This window comes from Rhincodon typus, chromosome 20, assembly GCF_021869965.1.
Source record: "Rhincodon typus isolate 14 chromosome 20, sRhiTyp1.1, whole genome shotgun sequence".
Taxonomy (NCBI): Eukaryota; Metazoa; Chordata; class Chondrichthyes; order Orectolobiformes; family Rhincodontidae; genus Rhincodon; species Rhincodon typus.
In genome coordinates this window covers 38,776,112-38,802,064 of record NC_063351.1, presented here as the reverse complement: position 1 = coordinate 38,802,064, position 25,953 = coordinate 38,776,112, and the positions used below count along the sequence as shown (strand labels likewise).

The 25,953-nt window shown below is 42.0% G+C and overlaps 1 protein-coding gene across 2 annotated transcripts in view; it reads left to right on the top strand.

The window, feature by feature from the left end:
* The first annotated feature begins 1,468 nt into the window (after positions 1–1,468).
* sh3pxd2aa (SH3 and PX domains 2Aa) overlaps positions 1,469–25,953 on the top strand; it is a 282,467-nt gene continuing 257,982 nt past the window's right edge. For both annotated transcript variants that reach the window (XM_048608736.1, XM_048608735.1), the window contains exon 1: positions 1,469–1,547. In XM_048608736.1, the coding sequence (XP_048464693.1) occupies positions 1,470–1,547 (78 nt within the window). In that variant the 5' untranslated portion in view covers position 1,469. The remainder of the gene's footprint in view (positions 1,548–25,953) is intronic.

Here is a 25,953-nt window from a genome sequence, read left to right as displayed (position 1 = left end):
TCAAATTCTAATCCTTGTACTACAAACCATTTAAAATCCTAGTTAGCTACTTCCCCATCAAAGAGAAATATTGGATACTGGAAATTTGAAACAAAATGCTGAGAAACTCAGGTCTAGCAGCATTTTTGTGTAGAGAGACACACACGCAGACAGTTAACATTTCAAGAGTTCTACCAAAAAATGTCACATCATACTATAAGTGTTGCTTCTCTTTCTACAGTTGCTGCCAGACTTAGTTTCTTCAACATTTTTCTATGATAAAAGCCCTTTGATTGATTGACTGGCTATCATGTGTACCAGAGTACAGTGAAAAGCTTTGTTTACAAGCAGTACAGGCAGATCATTGTAAGCAAGGATATACAAATCAAAAGTTGTAAACAAAAACTTAAGAGGCATACAGGTCACATTGCACAGGATATGCGATAAGCAACGTCGCCCCCTCCTACTGAACGTTCCTCTCCAGTCATCAGGATTGACACTCTCAGCTGTATGACGCACAAAACCATGCCTATTTCCAAGTGTACTATTCGTTACAACAATGCGTTTCATTTTCGTACCTATTGCTTCAAAACGTCCCCTGCCCCAGGATGGCTCTGGAATAAAATCAACTTGGACAATACTCATTCCCCTGACACACAGAAAAAATAAGACCCTATCCGAAAGAAGTGACCAACCCCTGTACAGTGTGTTTAGGCTCCTTTCCCGATGTTTTGCAACGCCTGTAGCGCATACCAAATGTTTGCTCAAGACTACACGGGTGTCCACAAGCAACACATGACTTACTCTACCACCTTCATCATATACCAGCATTTTTATTAAACAATAATCACTACTGCCAACAACCTTTGCTGTTATCATTAAACCCTATACAACTAATGCCTTATCACTGTGATACCACACTGCTTTCTCTCCAAAACAACGTATAGCCTTTTCAGAGGCTGCAGTCCGATTCCAGGTTTCCCTCTCTCCAACTTCCTTAAAAGAAACTAGACTTTTTACGTTCTTGTTCTCTCTCACAAACTCGTCTCATTTCTCCCTATCCTCGTCTTTGTGTCGCTACCAGTACGCGCTCGCGCGCCCTTTAAATCTCCCGCCAATTGCCGGGGGCGTTACGATATGGGGGCGGTGCCTGTCGACGATGCTCTGAGCGCAGATTGGTGGGTTGTGGTTATCTTTGAGATCAATCTGTCTATGAATGGCTGTTTGATATGTCAGTTGGGTGTCGTGGCTCGAGCGAGAAGAAAAGACGATACTGGGAGCGCGCACGAAGCACCGAGCGGATACCGGGAAAGCGACCCATTTGGGGGTGGGGGAGGAGTGACCGGTAGCGTGTGGGGGGCGGGAGGAGTGACTGGCAACGAGCGGGAACCTGTGGCGGAGCGACGGGCAACGACCTGGTGCGGGGGGTGGGGGCCGGGAGACCGCACTTTCTGAGCCGAACGCCGTGTGTAAGCGGAGGCACCAAAAAGATGCAGCCCCCGGGCCGCGTGGCGATGGATGTGCGGGTACAGGATGTGGAGAAACGGAGGAATCCGAGCAAACACTATGTGAGTTCAGGACAGGGAGCGGTAGAGGGTTGGGGATAGGGGAGGCTCCATTCTACAGCTGGAGTGGGGACTGGCTCCGGACTGCTCCACATTCGGGGCATGATATTCAAATAGTCTCCCTAGTGAATTATATCTGTGTTTGACTTTAGTAGTTTGAGGTCTTTTAAAAAGTTTCATGGGTAGAGTGTGCCGGCATTTGCTGCCCATCCCTCATTGTCCTTGAGAGGTTGGTGGTGATTACATTTATCTACTTGGATTTGAAAATTTTATGCCTTTTTTGTTTGTGTATTATCTCGATAAGTTTAAAATTCTTTCAAAGGAGTAGCCACTTTAAAGATGTCCATCAGTTTCTTTATAGTTTTTGGGTAATGTCTTAACCCAAATTGTCCTTGTAACAACATCAAGGATTTGTTTCCTATTGTTTAAAGTATTTGCTACAGTATGGAATTCTGTCAAAACTTTGATAATGTTTTCGTGTTACAGTTGCGTATTTGTCCCAGTGGAAACATGTCACATAGATTGCTTGGACTTGATCTTTTCATCTCATACAGTCAATGATATGGAATCAAGAATTGGTCCATTGCAGGGGTGTGGGGTGCTATTTGGATTGTTTGTTGGCACTACCCTGTCAAATGAGCAGTTCTTTAGTGCTATTTCCCCAAACTGCCTCCTGTAACTTTGCATGCTTCATCGAACCTGCCTCTCAAGCAGTGGAAACCATTTCTCCCCATCTACTATATCCAAATCTCTCATGGTTTTGAATACCTCCTAGTAAGACTCCTTGGGTGTTCTGGCCAATACAGGATTTGTGATAGTTGACATCAACAATTCTTGATTGAGAGGAACCATTTGTTTTGGATACTTAAACTGTTCATCTACATAATATTTTGTTACTGCTGCTAGGAAGAATTTAAACTTTGGAAACCAAGGTGCATGGAGAATTGAGAGGGATAGAGAGCACTGAATTAGTAGTAATTATTAGGTTTCCTGTAACATTGCTAAAAAGAGATGTGAAGTTGAAGTGTTTTGCCTTGCGCTCATTAGGACTAAGGTGCAAGAAAATTTTTTAGAAAAGTGCTTAAAAACTGAATATCCTGAAGAAACTCATTAGATATGGCAGCATCTGTAGAGTGAGAAATAGTTACTTTTTTGAATCCCAAGACTTTTTTTCACAGAACTTTCTCCATTTCTCTCTCAACAGACCCTGCCAGACAAGCTAAGCTTCTCCAGCATTTATTTCAAATTTCCAACATCCACACTATTTTGCTTTAGAGTCTTAGAGTCTGTTTCCATGCTGTACGACTGTTCGATCCAACTAGTCTGACCATGTTCTCAAACTAAACTATTCCCACCTGCCTGTGTTTGGCCCATATCCCTCCAAACCTTTCCTATTCATGTACTTATCCAAACTTCTTTTAAACATTGCAATTGTATCTGCATCCACCAGTTCCTCTGGCAGCTTATTTCACACACTAAGCACACTTTGTGTTGTAAAAAGTTGACCCTTGTGTCCTTACTAAATCTTTCTCCTGTCACCTTAAAAATATGCCTCCTAGTTTGAACCCTCTCACCATAGGGAAAAGACCTTAGTTATTCACCTTAACAATGCTTTTCATGATTTTACAAGCATCTATAAGGACACACCTCAATCTCCTACGCTCCAATGGAAAAAGTCCCAACTTTTCCAGTCTATTTTTATAACTCAAACCCTTCATTCTTGGCAGCATTCTGGTAAATCTTTTCTGAACCGTCTGCAGTTTAACCATATTCTTTTTATAACATGGTGACCAGAACTGCACGCAGTAGTCCGGAAAAGACCTTGCCAACGTTCTGTAAAACTTTAACATAATGTCCCAATTCCTGTGCTGATCAGTCTGAGCAATGAAGGCAAGCGTTCTACATGCCTTCTTAACGAGCCTGTCTACCTGTGGCGCAAATTTGGAAGAATTATGTACCTGAACCTGTGGGTCCCTCTGTTCTACAACACTACCCAGGGTCCTGCCCTTATTTTTTTTCTACCAAATGCAATACCTTGCATTTATCTAAATTAAACTCCATCTGCTATTCCTCAGCCCATTGGCTCAATTGATCATGATCTCTTTGTAATTTTAGGTAACTCTCTTCACTGTCCACTCATGAGCTGCCAAAGGAAGTGGTGGAGGTGGGTACAAGTACATTTAAAGGGTATATAAATAAAGGGTTTAGAGGTGTGTGGGCCAAATGCTGGCACGTGGGACTAGGTCAGTTTGGGATGTCAGGTTGACACGCACAAGTTGGACTGAAGGGTCTGTTTCTGTGGTGTATGACTCTAATTATAACTATTATATCACCAATTTGGCATCATCCGCAAACTTATTAACCGTGTCTCCTATATTCTCGTCCAAATCGTTTATATAATTGACAAAAGTGGACCGAGTACTGATCCCTGTGAAGCACTGCTGGTCACAAGCCTCCAATCGAAAAACAACCTTCCATCACCACCGTCTGTCTCCTACTGTAAAGTTAATTTTTATCCAACTGGCAAGCTGACCGTGAATTCCATGTGATCTAACTTTACTAATTAGTCTACCGTGTGGAACCTTATCAAAAGCTTTACTAAAATCCTTTATTTTAGAAAATTGAACAATATATACAGCATAAGGAGAGGGCGCTAATGGTTTGTATGGAGATGCAGCAGTGACAGTTAACTGATTAAATTGCACCAAGCAAGTCAACTTTGATTCGTCAGGGCATTGCCGTGGAGATGCAGCTGAGATTAACTGTCTCTACAGCTCTTTCTTCATTGTACAAAAGGTGCAATACGTGGAGGTTAATTTTTCCCAGAAATAATAGGCCCATATGTGTGAATAAATGCAATTTCCAGCATGCTACCAGTACTGATGATCTTCGATTTGTTACCATTGTAATTCTTAGCACAGTTTGGATTATTAAGTTAATTTTATTTAGCAACAGAATAACATTGACTGTTGAACACTATGTTCTGAGTTTTGCAAGGCTGGTTTGACTACTGTGAAACACTGCCTGCTGAAAATAATCAAAGAAGTGTGATGTGCTGTTTGCTGTGGTTCATCAGTTGTTGGAAGGTGTGCCATACTGGCCATCATACCAGCACTGCAATAAAAGGACGTGCATTCTGGGACATTGAGAAGTAAGATAGAGGTTGAGAAAATTGCAATGGGCCATAATACTTCAACACTTTTTAGATACATGGTTGGTGTCATAGGATCGGAAGAATTGCAGTTGTTCAAAATGGATGTAATGCCTACTAATTACAGGTCAATCAGCTTGGTCCCAGATTATAACGTGGAGCAAAATTAACAGTTGCAGGCTGTGGACAATTCACAGAAATCGACATGGATGTGCTAAGAGAGAATAGTACATAACTGATTTGTTTTAAAAGTGCCGTCCTGAAATAACAAAGGTGAAATGCGTGTCATGTTGTTGATTTTGTGTACATGGACTTCCAAAAGGCTTTTCATAAATTGCATGTCAGCAAAAGCAGAGCTTGTGGCACAAAAGGGAAAGTAGCAGTATGCATGCAAAATTGGCTAGATGGTTGGAAAGTGTAATTGTGAACATTTTTCAAGAATCAAAGAAGGACTGTAATTGGTCCCCCACAGGGACTACAGATTTCTGCTTTTCTTACTTAGGAGCATAGTCTATTCCTGTTCATGTGTCCCATCTGGTTCTTTTAGCTTTCTGTGCCATTTGTAAGGTCATCACCTGATTTGATTGCAGTCTCAACTCCACTTTTACTGTTTCTGCTCCCTGTTTGTCTGAAAAAAAGCCCTTAGCTGTCACCTGTTTAACTCGATCATGAATAGATTCACTGACTCAATTTCCACTGCTTTCTGGGAAACACCATTCCACAAAGTAACAAACGAGTCATTTTAAAAAAAATCTCCTCCACTCCACTCCATTTTAAAAGGCAGCCTCTTATTTATAAATGCCTTGAACTAGTCTCCCCCCAGAAGAAATGTTCTCCCAATAGTCCCAGATAATTCTTCTCAGGATTTCACGTTTTAATAAAACATCTCCTTGTTCTTAACTCCAATGGGTACAGACCCATCATGTTCAACTTTTCTATATTAGATAAATGCTCCATCCCAAGAATGATTCAAATTAAACTTCTAATAACTCATTTTAACAAAATTCTATGCTTTCTCAAATAAGGAGAACATGTATGCAGTACTGAAGATATATTCTCACTATGGCCCTGTATAGCTATGGTAAAATTTCCTACTTTTGTATTCCATTCCTCTTGCAGTGTACCCAAGGGTGGAATTAGATTAATTCTTTTTCTCTTAAAGAGAACATGCAAAGTAAGCTTGAGGGGCCAAATGGCCTACTTCTGCTATCTTGTTCGTTTGGATGGAAAGAACATGTTTAACAAATTGGACTGCCCTTTGTGCACTCCATCACAAGTTCAAATTGTACTGGAGTACTCTCATGCGCTGCCTTTTCTTTATATAAGTGCGGGCAATCAGTTAATGGGTTCTCCATGACTGTCAGCTGTAAGTCTGCTTTCACTGGTCAGTATGCCGGTTGTGATTCACATAGCTGTATACTATACAATTGCGCTATATGATTGGCCTTGATAGCATACTTGTAGGGGCTATAGCTCAATTGCATGCCTGATGCAGAAATCAAAGATATCAAAAGTAACCTGTGAAATTGTGGCTATTCTGATTGCATTACTGTTATAGAGTCATAGAGATGCACAGCACAGAAACGGGCTCTTTGGTCCAACTTTGCCGTGGCCGATCAGCTTTTCTAAATTAATCTAGTTCCATTCGCCAGCTTTTGGCCCACATCCCTCTAAATCCTCCCTATTCATATACCCATCCAGATGGCTTTTAAATGTTGTTGTAGTTGTACCAGCCTCGTCCACCTCCTCTGGCAGCTCATTCCATATATGCACCACTGTGTGTGTGTGTGTCGGGGGTTGGGGGGGGCGGGGGTGGTGGTGTGGAAGTTGCCCCTTAGGTCCCTTTTAAATCTTTCCCCTGTCACTTTAAACCTGTGCTGTCTAGTTTTGGACTGCCCTGTCCTGGGAAAAGACGTTCACTATTTGCCCAATCCCACCCCTCATGATTTTATAAACTTCTATAAGGTCACCCTTCAGCCCCTATCACTCCACGGAAAATATCCCCAGACTATTCAGCCTCTCCCTTATAGCTCAAACACTGCAACTGTGGCAGCATCCTTTTGTAAATCTTTTCTGAACCCTTTCAAGTTTCACAACATCTTTCCTATAGTTGAGAGACCAGAATTGAATGCAGTATTCCAGTAGTGGCCTAATGAATGTCCTGTATAGCCGCACATGCCCTCCCAACTCTGAGACGCAATGCCCTGACAAAGGTATTCATACCAAATGCCTTCTTCACTACCCTGTCTTCCTGCAACTCTGCTTTCAAGGAACTATGAGCCTGCACCCCAAGGTCTCTTTGTATGGTGACACTCCCCAGGACCTTACCATTAAGTATACAAGTGCTGCCCTGAATTGCCCTACCTAAACACAGTACCTCACATTTATCTAAATTAAACTTCATCTTCCTCTCAGCTGATTTGCCCATCTGATCAAGGTCCGGTTGTACTCTAAGATAATCTTCTTTGCTGTCCTTGGTAACACTCAACACTGGAGCCCACCCAAGGATATATTCTCAGCCCTCTGCTGTACTCCCTGTACATCCACAATTGTGTGGCGAAGTTTGCTGATGACACCATTGTGGTAAGACAGATATCAAATGAGTCAGAATACAGAAAGGAGATGGAGAGCTTGAAACGTGGTGTAATGATAACAACCACGCTCTCAAATTCGGCAAAACTAAAGAACTGATCATTGATTTCAGAAAGAAAGGAAGGAGAAGAACACGTTACCATCTATATCAATGGAGCGGAGGTTGAGGGGATCAAGAGTATCAAGTTTCCAGGAGTGACGATAACTGACAATCTGTCCTGGACTTCCCACGTAGATGCGACAGTCAAGAAGGCACAACAACGCCTCTCTTTCCTCAGGTAGCTCAGGAAGCTTGGCACATTCTCACCAACCTTTACTGATGCACCACAGAAAGCATATTGTCCAAGTGCATAACGACCTGGTACAGCACCTGCGCTACCCAGAAACAACAGCAGGTTGTGTGCGCAGCCCAGACCATCATGGAAGCCAACTTCCCATCCATGGATTCCATTTACATCTCTCATTGCCGCAGAAAGGCTGCCAACAAAGACCTATTCTACCCCGGTAATGCTCTCCTACAACCTGTTCCATCAGGCAGAAGATACAGAAGCTTGAACACGTGCACCAGCAGGTTCAAGAACAGCTTCTTCCCGGTCATTGTTAGACAAGCTGAATGGAATCCCTAACTTCAAATAATGTTGATCTTGTTAATGTTATTCTTGCCTCGCACACATCCTGTGCCATGTAACCTATATGCCTCACTCTGTCCAAGTTTTTATTCACCCTATGATCTGTATGTCCTTGCTTATTATGATCTGCCTGTAATGCTTGCAAACAAAGCTTTTCACTCTACTTAGGCACACGTGACAATAATCAAATCAAATAATATTGCTGAAATGGCAGAGATTTTGATGGAACACTGGAAGAAATGCTGAAGGCATTGGCCATGTGCAGTCCTTCAGAGAGGAGGTTCCTAAGGAATGAGAATGATCCATGTTGTCCAGTAGCATGCTGTGGATCTTGAAAATCTCAGAGTGGAAAAAAAAATCACTTGCAAAGTCACTGCACAACAGCAGTGTGAAACATAACAAAAAATAGGAGCAGTGGTAGGACAGTCAGTAGGTTAGGAAACTGAGGATGCAGTTGCGGAGGGCAGAGGTAGAACCTAGCTCTCAGTTCTGAGGTCAGCCTAGAGGGGATAATGGTGTTGAAGGCAGAGCTGTAGTCGATGAACAGGAGTCTGACTTGGGTGTTCCAGGGATGAGTGCAGACCTAGGGGAATGGCATCCACTGTGGACCTGTTACATCAGTAGCCTGGGAGACTGGAGTTGATATGGGCCATAACCAGCCTCTCGAAGCATTCATGATTATTGAGGTTAGAGTCACTGGGTGGTAGTCATTAAGGCATGTTGCATGTACTTTCTTAGGTACTAGGATGATTATGGGCTTCTCGAAGCAGGTAGGGACTTCGGCTAGTAGGAGGAAGAAATTGAAGATGTCAGTGATTACCTCTGCCGGCTGGTCCACACAGGATCTAAGTGCACAGTCAGGGTCTTTGTCTGGGCCCATCTCTTTCCTTGGGTTGACTCCCAGGAAAATCGTTCTGACATCTGCAAGGGTGACTGAGGGAACAGGTGCATCCGGGGCTGTAGGGGCAGGTGACACTGCACTGCTGGCATTCAGCTCAAACTGAGTGCATAAAACATTGAGCGTATCAGGGAGGGATGCTTCTTTGTCTGCTATCTTGCTGTGCTTCATTTTGTATCTTGTTATGATGTTTAGGCCCCGCCACAGGTGGTGGTAGACAAATACTTCAAGCCTGACAGCAAGCAATGTTGCTCGCCCTCCTGTATATTCAGGAGACAGTCACTAAACAACAGACATCTCAAATCCCTAGAGAAATATCATCAATGATGCTTTTGCAAAATCTTGCAAATCCAATGGCGGGATAGGCACTCCATTATCAATGCCCTTTCAGGCTAGCATCCCCAGCACTGAGGCTTTAGTTGTGGTCAATTAGCTGCATTGGATAGCCTCATCAACTTGACACAAGACTCTTTAAGCAAGCTCTCTACTCTGAACTTCTTCTTTGTAAGTGATTACCATGATGGCAGAAGAAATGATTCAAGGACATCCTGAAAACCTCCAATAAAATTTACAATCGCAACATCCCTGCCAACTTGAGGATCTTTTGCCCAAAATCACCCAAACTGGTGAAGAAGCATCTGTGAAGACACTACTGATTTTTGACTGTCCCCGACGGTCCCAGGCTGAAGCCAAGCCCAAACACTGAAGAAGCAGGAGGAAACCTGAACATTATTCCCATCTACATCATCAAACATCACTTCCCCAACACAGGGTGTGCTTATCCTCTATTAAACTAGTAAGCCACCTCCAGGGTCCACAACTCTCCAGTAAGTCAACAATGGTCCCCAAGGGCTACTTAAGAGGGATCTTCCATTCACAGGATGCCGTCTTCACACAAAAATGCAATCTGCCAACCACCACAATTGAGAAACATTTGTGCATGAATTTGTGCCAGTGCAATGTTGAGTATGTAATATGTACGTCCTGATGCTTGGCTGATTGAATGAAACCCATGGTCCTTCACTTGTATTATACAGAATGCATACTGTACATATTTAGTTTGCACTTGCAAAACATCTGTTGGAGATATGGTTCTGTAGTTATGGAACACTTGCTGAACAACTAAGTAGATTACTATTTATACTAATAATTAATTTAGGCTAATCAGTTGAACATGTAACATGGCAAATTTATATGTGTTGAAAGTGGTATATATTCAATTGCATTTTATCAAGCAAAATTTCCAGCCAAGTGTCTTTTGTGAATTCCCTGGTGTCTTGGTGTCTTTAACTCCTTGTTACTTTCCCTGTGGCAATGTCTAGGCCAATTTGAGATGACTCGCTGATTATTCAGCATCATTTTTCACCTATTGTATAAATTTACGATCGTTTTTAAACTTGGAATTTTTGCACTTATCCTGATGAGTCCAAGCTGAAAAACTTCAGCACAATGTCTCTCTCTGCTTTTCAGCATTATTCAACTTTTACACTACCAAATGACTGGTTGAAACTTGTGCAAGAGTGGTGTATTGGTTTTCAATTTTAATTCAATATGACGCTGCATTTAATGCACCACTTCTGTGTTGCCTGCTGCATTTATGTGATTGTTACAAACGTGCGCATTTTTAACCTAACTTTTTGGAACATTGTTTAATTCTTGAATGTAACTTGCACTGCAAACACATTTCTAGAACAAACTGCCTTTATTGTAATTTTTATTTCTTTTAACTTCAAAGTATTATTCTGTACAATCTTCTACATTGAGCTGCGACTGCCTACCAGCTGTCTGTTGCCCTTTTCCCAATGGGACTTGAAGGGCCTGAGATTTCAAATATGCTTTGAGCTGGCTGGTTGCATATGTAAACTGGACTCCAAGGCATTTATTTAAAAATCAGTTGTCAGTTTGATTTTTTTGTTTCCAATAATCTGCATATTTGGTAGCTTTGAAAAGTGGAAAATTTTGAAGACTGAATGTAGTCTTCAAACAGACTGTGTTCTGAAATTGATGTTTAAAGGTTCGCTGTGCAAACCAGATAATTTCCTGAACGCGATCTGTGGCCTTACTTTGATAACTTAGCCTAAATAAGTTCCCTGGAAACTCCAAAACCATGATTTACAGTAATGTACAGTTCATTGCCCTTCATGAGGTAAGCATTTCTGTACATGTTGGACTATTGGCTTTGTAGCAAAACAAATAGCCTGTTCAGCTGCAATGTAAATGTGCCAAGTTCTGAATCTACTCACTGCATATGGGTTTGTAAGGAACCTCTGCTAGAGTGAATGTTCCTTATAATCGCAATCAGATGCTGCAAAATCTGGGACAATATCTAATACTTCTTTCTGCTGTATTCCAAAACTTGATCTATCTGATAAATGACATTTGTTATGCTTCGTTACGCTTAAATCCATTTTGTGTGAAATACAAAATGAACATGTGTTTACACAGCACTTTCTCTCCTTGAACTTTAAAGTGCCTCACCGTTTTTTTTTAAATCAACCCATGCAGTGATGTTATGATACATCTCTGGTGCAGGTGGGATTTAAACCCAGGCCTTCTGGCTCAGAGGTAGGGACGTAACCAGAGCACCAGAGAGGTCCTACTTCATCTTTACATACTTGTGTATAAAATACAAAACAAATGCATTTTCTGATCAGTCTAGCAGATGCGGATTATCTGAACATACCTTTCAGCAGAACACTATTTTCATTATTTTCAACCCAGATTAAAGTCCTTGCAATAAGACGTCAGGCTGACCGGTGCGATACACCACTTTGCCTAATTCTGGCACTAGAAACTGGAGAAGACTGCTTAATTTGATCCACTTACCTGTCTTTTGTTTAATATTCATTGGTATCTGAAAGAAAATAAATTTCCACCCTTTAGAAAGCTCCAATTTGTGACCAATTTCATTAGTTTCTTCTATCAGTAAGCTATGGAACAGACTAGAAATCCAGCTATCCTCTATTGTGTATTGAAGCATGGTTAACTTTGTCTTTTTTATTAATTCAATTATGGGGTGTGGCTGTTATTGGCAGTCCCTAGTGGCTTTTGAGAAGGTGTTGGTGAGCTGCCTTCTTGAACCACTTTAGTCCGTATGCTGTGGGTAGACCCACAATGCTGTTAGGGAGGGAATTCCAGGATTTTGACTCCGCAACATTCAGTGTATACACTGCTGCTACAGAGCATTGTTGCTGGAAGAAGTGGATGTTTGTGCATGTAGCGCTACTGAAGCAGGCAGTTTTGGTTCTGAATGGTGTCAAGCATCTTGAATGTTGTTGGAGTTGCACTAATCCAGGTAAGTGGGGCTATTCCATCACATTTCTGACTTCTGATTTTTAGATAGTGGACAAGACTTTGGGTTGTCATGCGGTGACTTACTCGCTGCAGTGTTCCTAGCATATGACCTGCTCTTGTAGCCACTGTATTTTATGGCTAGTTCAGTGAGTTCCTAGTCAATGGTAACATCGGAATGTTGTTAGTAGGGGATTTAGTGATAGTAATGCCATTGAATGTCGAGGGGCAGTGCTGAGATTATCTTTTATTGGAGATGGTCATTGTCTGCCATTTCTGTGGAGTCCATGTACTTGCCACCTTTTCACCTCCGGCCTGGATATTGTGCAGGTCTTGTTGCATTTGAACGTGGACTGCTCCAGTATGAGAAGTTGCGAATGGTGCTGAACGTTGTGCAATCATTGGTGAACATTTCCATTTCTGACCTATGCTGGAGGGAAGGTCATTGAAGAAGCAGCTGTAGATGGTTGGGTTATTCTAAGGAACTCCTGCAGACATGTCCTGGAGCTGAATTGACTGACCTCCAACAACCACAACCATCTCCCTTCATTTGTGTTAGGCATGACTTCAACCAATGGAGTGTTTTCCCACTTGTTCCCATTGACTCAAGCTTTCCTAGGGCTCCTTGATGTCAAGACCTGTTAGCCTTTCCTTGCCTCTGGAATTCAGCTTTTTGTCCATGCTTGAATCAGGGCTGTAATGAGGTCTGGAGCTGGGTGATCCTGGTGGAATACAAAGTGGATGTCAACAAGCAAGTTGTTGCTAAGTAGCCATGAAGTGGAGGTGATGGTGTTGGACTGTGGTAGACAGGGTCCAAAATCACATGACACCAGGTTATAGTCCCAACAGTTTTATTTGAAGACGCAAGCTTTCAGAGTCTCATTCCTTTGGGTGTCAGTGAGAGAGGTGGCATTAGACACAGCTTTTATAAGCAAAAGATCAAAGGGTCATAGAACTGATGTGAATGTGTTGAACAAACAAAGATGGCTGCTAAATCTTTAATCAGTTAGAAAGAATTTAATATGCAAATTCCAGAATTTTTTTCAAGTCACTGCCCTGAGATAACTGAGGGGTTTTATCACTGGGATGACCAGAGGTGACATCCCAGGTCAGAAAATGCATTTTAGGTGTGAGGCCTTGTTTAGAATCTGGCCGTGTATCAACTTGGAGTCAGTCTGGTTTTATTTCCAAAGTAAGAATTTATAAAATGCTGCATTGACTGACTGTCTACAAACTGTGTGCTTTTTGAACAAAATAGAATGTATCTGCAATTGCAAATTCACCCCATAGATTTTTGTGTGGTGTGCTGAGGTCACCTGTAGTGTGATACGAATCTAAGATCCTGGTTGAGGCTGTCCTCATGGATACCGAACCTGGCTATCAGCCTCTGTTCGCGCGACTCTGTGTTGTGTATCCCGAAGCCCGCCTTGGACAACATTTACCTGAAGATATGAGGCTAAATGTCCTTGAGCACTGTAGCGCCCCTCCACTGGGAGGGCACATCCTGTCTGGCAATGTTGCGCAGTGTCCATTCATCTGTTGCCATAGCATCTGCATGGTTTTGCCATTATACCATGCCTTGGGGCATCCTTGCCTGCATCATATGAAATAGACAACATTGGCCGAGTCACATGAGTAAATTGTTAATTTTGAAAGTGACACTGTTTTTATAAACTGGAATCTTAAATTTAAGCAAAGCCAATTAAATGGGGGGGCGGGTGTGTGAACCAGCTAAGGTTAACTTGTTAAATAAACTAAAAGCTTTGGCAGTAAATGAGCAATGGGAAACGTTTTTAAAGAACCACTTCTAATGTTCAATCAAAATACATATCACTGAAAAGCAAAACTCTGCAAGAAAGATCCATCCATGGTTCACTTAAGTTGAGGGTGGTATTTGATTTTTTTTTTAAGTAGCCTTGCAATGCTGCTTAAAATCAGGATGGAGTGTCTTAAACACCAGCCAGTGTCAACAAAAGTTGATAAAGGAAAAAGTGATAAAAAGCTAGTAGAGGGAGAAAATTGATTATAGAAGCTAATTGTCAAGAAATTTACCCTAGGCTTTAACAGAATGCAGCTGGGGAATTAATAACAGATCAGGGAAATGGCAGATAATTTATCATCTTGTGGAGACAATTCAGCAGGTGTTATCAGATCTTAAAGTCCAGCTTTATGTAAAATTCTGAAGCAACATCAACCTTGAATCTGATGACAACTGAGCTGTTTATTCTCACCTATTACTTTATTTATTTGAATAATTTGCTTTTCCAAGATGGATAGCTGTTGCAGATTTGCATTACGTAAGGGTTTCTTTGCAACAAAAAGTCAGTCGTCATTTTGTTCATGATTATGGGATGGGATTGAATTTTAAGATTTTTATCCTGTAGGTCCACTTTATTTGATGGAAACATTCCATTGTATCTGCATGTCATCTTTGTGCTCCTCATATGAAAGCACTCAAGTCTCTACAAACGTCAACACTTTAGGTTTCACTGCTTTTAAAAATATAGCCCGCTTTTTAAATGAACTTGATCCCCATGTGGGAAGTGTACAAGGAGCAGTAAATGTGGTATATTGTTTTTAAATATTTAGTGTGCAGTAATTTGTCTTTTCTCTCAGCAGAACATTCTGCGCTCAACAACTATCTCAACATAAATTTTGTCTGTAACAGCCTTTCATTTTGTAAGATTATGGTTTGTGTTATGATGGTTAACTCAATTAGACCTTGTCAATTGAGCCTCACTCTGACATGGCACATTTGCTGCAGAGGAAGACAGTGGGCTGGAAAGGAACACGATTCTGTGTTCATCCAGCTGTACACCTTGTTATCCCACGATTCTCTACCTTTTTGTTTTCTCTGGTCCCTTTTTTTTTTCTTGGCCAATTGAACTCTGTTTCTGCTTGCGACCTCCAGCGACCTTTACAAATCGTCAACTTCAGAGCGCATGGCCTTCAGCAACTGTCTCCCAGTTGTCGATGTCAATTTCCATTATCTTGCTTTTAGGTGTCTCCATAGTGAAGGTATATGCTTAAGTGATTATAACCCAATGGCCACTTCACCTTGCAGAAATCTTTTGTGGTCATCATCCATCTGCTGAAAGTGGATGAGTCTAAGGAGGTATAACATTGAGCCTATGCTGATGGGATTCACATGTGTCATGATATGAGTTATTGATCTTGTTCTGCCAACAGATGCTGAAGATGCCTGAGACAGCAAAGGTGAAAACTTTTTCAGCCTTTGACTGACCCCTTTACCTTCCTACATTTACAATAGTGACTACACTTTAAAAGTATTTAATTTGCTGAATAGTGCTTTGAGACATCCGGTGGTTGTTAAAGCTAGTTTATAAATCCAAGACCCTTTCTGTTTTTAAATGTGATTTTGAACAAAGTTCACTCCAAAAGCCTCTGATGTAAATGTTGCTCAAAACATGCAAAATTTATAAATTTTAGCTATATTTATCATTAATGATTAGGCAGGAGGGGTGGGATACATTGGGATGCAATTTGCTGCTGTTGAGAATTTTTAAGACTATCTGTTGGCACTGGCTGCTTTTATATTTTGAGAAGGAAATTTGAGAAGTGGGAGATGATAATGCACTGTCACTAGACTCGTAGTTCAGAGGCCAAGACTAATGTTTTGGGGATGTGGGTTCAGATCTCTCCATGGCAGCTGGTGGAATTTAAATCTATAGACTGAATAAGTCAAACTTGTTAATCGCATAGAATTATAGTCATCCAGCAGGGAAACAGACCCTTCGGTCCAACCAGTCCGTGTCTACTAAGATCCCAAACTAAACTAGTCCTGCCTGCTTGCTCTTGGCCTAAATCCCTCCCAAACTTTCCTATTCGTGAACTTATCCAAATTTCTTTTAAATGTTGTAACTGCACCTGCATTTCTCTGCCAGTTCATTCCACACACGAACTCCTCTTTTTTTTTTTAAAAAAATTTGCCCCTCATGTCCTTTTTAAATATCTCTCACCCTAAAAAAAGAGCCCTAATTTTCAACTCCCCCACCCTAGGGAAAAGGCCTTTTTCATACACCTTATCTGTGCCCCTCATGATTTTATAAACTCTAAGGTCACCCCTCAACCTCCTATGCTCTAATGAAAGCCTCAAGCCCTCCGTTCCCGGCAACATTTTGAGCCCTCTCCAGTTTAATAATATCATTCCTACAGCAGAGTGACCAGACCTGTATACGGTACTGAAGAAGAGGCTTCGCCAACTCCTGTACAACCTCAATTTGACGTCCCAACTCCGATACCCAAAGGTCTGACCAATGAAGGCAAGCATACTAAACGTCTTGCCATCCACCTATCTACCTGTGACGCAAATTTCAAAGAATTATGTATGTGAACCCCTAGCTCTCTCTGTTCTACAACACCACTGAGGGCCCTGCCATTAATTGTATAAGTCCTGCCCTTGTTTGTTTGACAAAAATGCAATGCCTCACACTTATCCAAATATAACTCTGACTGCCGCTCCTCAGCCCATTGATCCAGTTGATCAAGACCTCCTTTTGTAATCTTAGATAACCCTTACTGTCCACTATGCCACCAATTTTGGTGTCACCTGCAAACTTACTAACCATGTCTCCTGTATTCTCATCCAAATATCATATGTAAATGACAAACAAAAGTGGACACAGTACTGATCCCTGTGGAACACCGCTGGTCACAGGCTTCCAGTCTTAAAAACAACCCTCCATCGCTCCCCTCTGTCTTCTATCATAAAGCCAATTTTGCATCCAATTGGCAAGCTCACACGGAATCCCATGTGATTTAACTTTACTAATTAGTCTACCATGTGGAGCCTCAAAGGCTTTACTAAAGTCCAAGTAAACCATGTCTACCACTTTGCTATCATCAATCTTTTTGATTACTTCATTAAAAATCTCAATCAAGTCTGTAAGACATTCTTTTCCTCAAAGAACCATGCTGAATATCCCTAATCAGTCCTTGCCTTTCCAAATGCAGGTAAATCCTGTCTTTAAGAATCCCCTCCAACACCAGCCCTGCACCTTGTTGTCTCGGATTCTCCAGCATCTGCAATCCTATGTGTCTGTGATGTTATGTATTGTGGAGCCTCCTTAAGTGAACTACCCATTTAGATCTCATTTCTTTGTTTCTTTTGATATATCCTTTAACTATGTCTGTCTGTTTGTCTATGTGTTTCTCTTGCTCTGCTACTTTATTAATAAACAGTAAATTCTTTTAAGCTATCAACCTGATATCTGGGATAACAATGTGGAGCTGGAGGAGCACAGCAGGCCAGGCAGCATCAGAGGAGCAGGAAAGTTGACATTTCGGGTCAGGACACTTCTTCAGAAATGGGGGAGGGGAGTGGGGGAAGGGAGCTCCAAAATAAATAGAGAGAGCTGGGGAAGGTAGGTGGGATGGTGATAGGTGAGTGCAGGTCGGCAGTGGTGGGGATTGGTCAGTGAGGTGGGAGGAACGAGTAGGTGGGAGAGAGGATGGACAGGTTGTCAGGTCAAGGAGGCAGGGGTGAGAGAGGGGGTTGGGTCATGGGATGAGGCCAACGGTGGGGAGATTTTGAAACTGGTAAAGTCTACATTGAGACCATAGGTTGTAGGCTCCCAAGGCAGAATATGAGGTGCTGCTCCTCCTGTTTCCGGGTGGCATCATTGTGACACTGGAGGCCCAGGATGGACATGTTGCCCAGGGAGTGGGAGGGGGAGTTGAAATGAGTTGTGACTGGAAGGTGTTGTTATCTCTGGTGACCGCCTAGTAACCGATATCTATTTCAAGCCCACTGACTCCCACAGCTACCTAGACTACGCCTCCTCTCACGCAACTTCCTGCAAGAATGTGATCCCTCACTCCCAATTCCTCTGCCTCTGCCGCGTCTGCTCCCAAGATGGGGCGTTCCACTTCCGAACATCCCAGGTGGCCTCTTATTTCAAGGACTGCAACATCCACCCCTTCAGAGCTTGAAAATGCTCTTGACCGCATCTCTTGCATTTCCTGCACCTCTGCCCTCACATACCCTCCCCGCAACAAAAACAAAGACAGAATCCCCCTTGTCTTCATGTATCATCCCACTAACCTCCGTATTCAACGTATCATTCTCTGTCACTTCCTTCACCTGCAATCTGACCCCACAACCAAAGATATTTTTTCCCTCTCCATCCCTATCTGCCATCCGCGGGGACTGCTCTCTCTGTGACTTCCTCGTCTGCTCCACTCTCCCCACTAGCCCCACCTCCCTGGCACCTTTCCCTGCAACAGCAGGAAGTGCTACACCGGCCCCTACACCTCCATCCAAGGAGACAAAAAAACCTTTCACATCATACAGAGGTTCACCTGCACATGTGTAAATGTGGCCTATTGCATCAGCTGCTCCCAATGTTGCCTCCTCTACATCGGTGAGACCAAGCAGAGTCTTGGAGACCGCTTTGTAGAGCACGTGTGCTCTGCTTGTGACAAATGACAACACCTTCCAGTCACGAGCCATTTGAACTCCCCCTCCCACTCCCTGGGCGACATGTCCATCCTGGGGCTCCTCCAGTGTCACACTGCCACCTGGAAGCTGGAGGAGCAGCACCTCATTCTGCTTTTGGGAGCCTATAACCCAATGGTCTCAGTGTGGACTTTATCAGTTTCAAAATCTCCCCACCTCCGGCCTCATCCCATGACCAACCCTCCCTTTCATCCCTGCCTCCTTGACCTGACACAACCTGTCCATCTATCCATCATGTCCATCCTCCCACCTATCCGCTCCTCCCACCTCACTGACCAATCCCTACCACTGCCTACCTGCACTCGCCTATCACCATCCCACCTCCCTTCCCCAGCCCCACTCCGCCTCTCTCTTTTTTTTTTTTTCAGAGCTCCCTTCCCCATTTTCTGAAGAAGGGTCTAGACCCGAAACGTCAACTTTCCTGCTCCTCCGATGCTGCCTGCTGTGCTCCTCCAGCTCCACACTGTGTTATCTCTGATTCCAGCATTGGCAGTTCTTACTATCTCAACCTGATGTCTTGGTATTTGTTATTTTTAAAAATCTGGTTAAGAACCACCGGGGCAAGTTTGAAGGTCATTGAGTATTTCCTTAGATAAAGGGATTAGAACTAGTCAGAGTATTTCAGCTATGGTCTGACCTGTGCTTTGTATAGTTTTAGAAAGACTTCTCTACTTTTTATGCTCCTTTATCAAAGGGAATGATGACCATTATTCCATTTGCCTTCCCTATTATCTGCTAAACTTGTAAACTAAATTTTTGTGATTTATGCACGAAGGCCCCCAGATCCCTCTCTCCTGCAGTCTTTCTCTATTTAAGTAAGACTCAGCTCCCCTATTCCTCCTACTGAAGTGTATAATCTCCTATTCTTCCGCATTATGTTCCATCTGCAAAGTATTTTTTGAGCTCTGTAGGTTCTGTCATACTCACCATTTGTCTTCCTACCTACTATTGTGTCTTCTGCAAACCTTGCTATTGTACGTTCATTTCTCTCCGCCCAGTCATTAATATATGTAAATCATGACCCTAACATGATCCCTGTGGCACTCCTCGGTACCGGTTGCCATCCTGAAAATGATCTACTTATCCCAACTCTGTCTTCTATCAGTTAGCTAATCCCAATTCCATGCTAATATACTACCTCAACACCATGGAATCTTATCTTATTAAGCAGCCTTGTATGTAGTATCTTGTTAAACACCATTTAGAAATCTAAATATTTTGCATCTACAGGTTCCCTTGTTATCTATCTTGCCTGTTACTACTTCAAGGAATTCTAATTTTGTTTTCTTTCTATACTATTACTTATCTCTTGTTCCGAGCTTGGATGGCAGTGGTGAGGGCCCAGCGTGGACCTAATGAGCCCTTCCTTACTTTTCTGGGGTGACCACAGCATCTGACATCAGAATTGGTGGCTGCTGCATTGGCAGAGGCAAGGTAGGCCCAGCTGTGAAAGATAGTGCCTAAGAATTGGTGACTTTGGTTGGATCTGGCATTGGTGGCGAAGCATTGGAACGGCATCACAGTGGCATCAAGATAGGCCCAGTGGCGAGAGATGTGACTCCAACGTTGGTTGGTCCAGCAGTGAATTGGTGGCAGAGGCATATTGGCCCAGGGTTGAAAGATGGCACCTGAAAATTGGTGACTTTAGGTCCGGTGTAGACAGCAGCGGAGCGGTGGAAGAGGGATGCCAAGGCAGGCACTGTTGATGGTGATAAGCTGGTACAGGACTGATGGATTCTCTTTACAGCTAGATCTTTTTTCCCTATTGTAAATTATTCAAAATGGCGCCAGATCGTGGCGACAAAGGAAAGCTTTTCACTGTATTTTATTGGATTCTTACTGTCAGATACCCGTGACAATAAATTCATTCATAAATTTGTCAGGCGTAATTTCCCATTCAGTTATGTATTTCTAAATGCTGTTACTTCCTTTATAATTGACTCACGTTTTTCTGTGTTAAGCCACATGGCTTATAGTTAGATTTATTTTGTCTCCCTCCCTTGCTTTTTGAATAAGCATGTTGCACTGGCAGTTTTCTAATTCTCTGGGATTTCCCTAATATAAAGATTCTTGGAAGATTACTGCCAGCATAGCCACTATCTCAGCAGCTACTTTCTTTAATATCTCAGGATGCAACATGCACCCCATCGGGTCCAGGGGACATGATGGCTTTTAGCTTCATTAGTTTTGCTAGTGATAATTATTGTATTTGTTCTTTCCCTTCTTTTACCCCGCTCCCACACGCGCACAAACACATGCACACTCTCTTTCTTTTTAGCTCCTTGTTTATTTAGTATTTTTGGAATGCTATTTGTGTGAACTACTGTGCAGGCTAATGCAAAATATTCATTTAACTCCCTTCCCTTTCCAGGTTCCCCATTATTATTTCCTGAGCCTCAGCCTTGTAGATAATGTGTTCAATTTTGCCCTTCTCTTTCCCTTTTTTAAGAAAAGGACAGCAAGAGTTTCTTTAAATATATAATGTTTCTTGCTAGTTTGCCCTCAGTTTGTTTGTTCCCTTTTTTTTAGTCATCTGTTGGCTTTTAAGATTTTCCCAGTCCTTTGGCTTACCACTAATCTTTACCACATTTTATGTTGTTTTCTCTTTCTTCAATTTGATCTTCTCCTTAACTTCCTTTAATTATAGTTGGTTTATCCCATTCTAGAATCCTTCCTCACTGGGATATATCTTTGCTATACATTGTGAGCTATTTCTTAAATGTCTGCTATTCTTTCTCGGTCATAATTCCTGCTAAAACTTTTTTCCAATACACTCCAACCAATTCTGACCTCATTCCTGTGTGATTATCTATATTTAAGTTTAGCATAGTTGTCTCTGACCTATGTTTGCTAACATTGTATTTGCCTTTCTAACTGTCCACTGTTCCTTCATGTTAACCCTAAGAGAATCCTGAACTGGGACTCTTAAATTCCTGTGTATTTCAGATTTCCAAAGCATTTTTGCATTTAGAAAATATTTCATGCCTCTCTCCTTCCTACCAAAGTGATTAACCTAACATCTTTCCACTTTTTCTGTCTGCCACTTCTTTGCCCACTTTCCTAGCCTCTCTGAGTCCTGCTGCTTCTTGCTTCCTCAACACTACCTGTCCCTCCACTATCTTTGTGTCCACTTGGCAATAATATCTTCTGTTCCTTCATCCAGATCGCTAAAGTTTTATGTGAATGATTGTGGTCCTAACACTGACCCCTGTAGAACTTCACTAGTCACCTGGATTCCATCCTGAGCAAGATCCCTTTATCCCCAGTCTCTGCCTTTTGCCAGTCGGCCAATCTTCTATCCACGCCAGTACCTTGCTCCAACAGTGGACTCTTATTTAGCAACCTCCTATGTGGCATCCTGCCAAAGGTATTATGGAAATCCAAATAAATCATGCCTATTGGTTCTCCTTTGCCTACGTTTTGTGTCACCTCTTTAAAGAATTCTAACGGATTGCTGATAGGTGGTCATGCCTGACAAAGATTTGCTAACTCAACCCTGTTTTACCATGCATTTCTAAGTACACCACAATCTCATCCTTAATAAGGGACTCTCAAATCTTACCAACAATTGAAATCAGGCTAATTGGCCTATAATTTCCCCCTTCTTAAGCAAGGGTTTATTTGTTAGCTGTTTCACCATATCCTGGGGCCCTCCCTGACTCCAGTGATTACTGAAAGATCACCAACCAATGCCTCTGCTATCTCTTTCAGAACCCTGGGTGTAGTCCATTCAGTTTGGGGGATTTGTGCACCTTCAGACCTTTCAGCTTCCTTGGCACCTTCTCCTTTATTGTCTCTGCCCCAATTCTCTTGAAGTTCTATTGTAGACCAGAATTGTTTTCCTCTTGTTATTTTCTTGCCTCCCACCATGTGAATTCTACATTATACGATCCTAGATCATTTCCTGCTATCAGACTTCGACCCTGTGACTCTGTGTCCGTGCTGTATGACTCTTCAGTTCAACTCATCTGTGTCTGCAAGACACCCCAATCTGACCTAGCCCCATTTGCTAACGTTTGGCCCATATCCCTCTAAACCCTTCAGATTCATTATATCCATCCAGATGCCTTTTAAATGTAATTGTACCTTCTTCCATCACTTCCTTTGACTGCTTGTTCCATATACGCAACGCCCTCTGTGAAAAAGCTTACCTCTTGGATCCTTTTTAAATCTTTGCTTGTCTTGGAATTGAAGAAGCTACCCTATGACCTTTTTCCTTCCTGTCTTTTTAAAAGCCATGTACCTCTGAATATTTGCTTCCGAGTTTTGATTTCCTTGTAACCATGTTTATGTAATGGCTATAAGATCATATCCATTAAACTCCATTTTGCTTCAGTTAATTTATTAGGTTCCAATATTACATGTATTCAAGTGAAGAGCTTTTTTTTGTGCCTTTTCTACCATTTATTTCCCCTTTTGACCCTATTTTCTGCTTTCTTAAGTTTGTACAGTTTCTGCCTTTTTTGTCTCAATCTGTGTATCATCCGAATGGTTGCTGTGCAATGCTGCTTATCCTTTTGCTTTGCAAGCCTATTTATCACTTGCTACAAATCCGGTCACTGAATTGTCTTAGTGTCTTGCAGCTCCCATATGTTGCAGTTGCAGCAAATCACCTGACACGCAAACTCAATTGCATGTTCAGTTAGGAATGAAAGCAGTCTAGTTTCCTTATTCTCTCCATTTTTAAAGAATTCCTGCTCTGAACAATTTAGTGTTTTTATTTCGATGTTTGGTACAAACACTTAAAAACCTCTTAACAAAAAGGGGTAAAAATGACTGGAGACCTTAACTCAAATACTTTTTACTTTAAATTAAAAGACTAGGAGTACTAATCCTACTCACTAGTCAGCAGTTTTCTTTAAACAAATGCAATCAAACAGCACTCTTCTGTTTCCAATAGGCTTCTTGAGATACTCATCTTGGTCACTGTATTGTATAGGTATGTATAGCCGTCGACGAAGTGCAGCAAGGCAGAGATGCTGTGAGCATCAGGGTTATCTCAAGGTGAGTGAGTACTAAGAGAACAAGTCAGTAGCTCTGAAATGCAGACTGATCCAATATGTGAGCCCAGTTTCTGTAACCTGTGTGCAAAGTATCCTTGTAGCCCTGTTTCAGAACTAGTTACCAGTGCAGAATGAAGTGCAGCTTTAAATTGCAAAAGCATCCTGTGAGTGGCTCAGAGGTGGCACAAAGGTCCTGTAAAGCTGGCAGGTGTCAGATTCCAGTGTCAGTGAATAGTGTGCATTGAGATATTTTTGCTGGATGTCCAGGTTGGAGGAACAAGCAGTTGGAAGCTGCATGTTATGAGGTGTGATATGTAATTAATGAGGCTGATAACATGCAATTGTCCCCTTTAATAAGCATCTTGCTGCTGCCAAGCAAAGACTTAATGTCTGGAACTTAGTTGGAAAATGTAACTAGTCACTCCCAACATTGAGAAAGGCCTTGCTGGACTTCTACCACAACACTCCCAGATTTCTTGCCATTGCTCACATTGTTCAGGCCCCTAGCAGATTCCATCTAGTGTCTTGGACATTAGACCTAATCAGATTTAGCTGGCATGACCATGACCTTTGATCCTAATGTGACAGGGAGAGAAAAAAGTAAGCCAAGGTTTGTGCTTCTATGTACTATCTCTCAACTTCTAGAAAATAGATATGTGGGTGGGCTATGCCTTGGCTATAGTAGCAAAAGTATGTCTGAACGCCTTGTTGGTGGGGTGGGAGGTGCTGGTTTCCAGAGCTATCACCAACACTGCCAAGAATCAGGGTATAACAGTCAAAAGTTGCTGATAACTAGGAGACAGTTCTTTTTCTGTTCACATTTTTCATTTGTTTTGTGGAAGGAAGATGATGCACTGCCCTTGTAAATTGTCAGGTACTTGCCATTGCATGTCACCGTGAATTTATTGGTTGCCTCAGTAATCCTCTGATACTCAGACTAACAAAAGTCTTTCTGTATAAGATAACATCGCCAACTCCTTCTATTTTCTATATTTCTATTTGACCCTTTCGTGCTTGCTAAAACATCTAAAATGATCATAACTGATCATCCAAATCAGTAACCTGTTCCTGCTTTCTCCCCGTATCCTTTGAGAGAATTCCACAGACTCTGTACTCTCCAGTTAAGGAAATTTCTCACTTCAGTTCTAAGTGGCCTACCCAATATCCCTGGACTGTGACCAGAGAGTCCAGAACAAGTAGTCAATGGGAATATCCTATGTTTACTCTGTCAGTCCTGTTAGAATTTTATAGGTTTCTGAGACGACTCCTTATTCTAAATTCTAGGGAGTGTAGTCCTAACTGATACAGTCTCGCTTCATATATCAGTGTTGCTATTCCAAAAATCAGGTTGGCAAATCTCTTCCATAGCCAGAGCATCCTTCCTTAGATAAGGTGATCGAAACTGAAAGCAATACTCTAGATGTGGTCCCAGCAAGACCCTGTATAATTGCAGCATGTTAACCTTGTTGTTATCACAGTGAGAAGATTTGCGTACAAACCATTTGCTGCCTGTTGCACATGTTTTACTTTGTGACTGATGTACAATAACACCCAGGGCTTGTACCTCCCGAAGTCCCAATTTATTGCCATTCAAATAATCTGTCTTCTTGTTTTTGCTACCAAAATGGATAACTTCATCCGCCATGCGTTTGCCTACTCGCTCAATTGTCCAAAACTCACTAAATCTGTGTCCTTCTCGTATTTCATCCTCCCACCCTGCTTAGTGTTGTCTGCAAACTTGAAAATCTAGATCAGTGTACATGTTGAGAATGTTGTACAGCTTAGGGCTGTGCTTGAAATTGAGGAAATGAGATGTGCCAGCTTGCTATAAATACTTTAACGGATTGTTTACATGAAACTGTGACAGGAAAGGGAGCTCAGTCCTTGAAGCAGTTGCAATAGGAAATCTATCAATGTGCTAAACTCCTCCAGATGTTGGCTAATGTTGCATTTTATTTAACTGCTTGTATCACTGTTCATTTCTCACAATCTTTATTTGTGGTATCTTTGGTCTGCACTAAATTTGATTATTGTGTACAATGTGAAGCTGCTTGTTGCATTATATCAAGTAATGTAAAATTTAATTGAGCTTTGCTTTTTTTTCAAAAAAGATCAGATCAGCTAGTCATTCTGTCAGCTTTTTTCATTATCAACAGAAGTTCAAGCAAGAATTGAAGACTGCTCTTTCTCCATTCAAATTGCAACACGTGCTTTCCTAAGTAATGAATAAACCTGGGTGTTCTGTTACCATGAGATAACAAGGTGTCGAGCTGGATGAACACAGCGGGCCAAGCAGCATCAGAGGAGCAGGAAAGCTGACATTTCGGGTCTAGACCCTTCAGAATTTTCTGAAGTAGGGTCTAGACC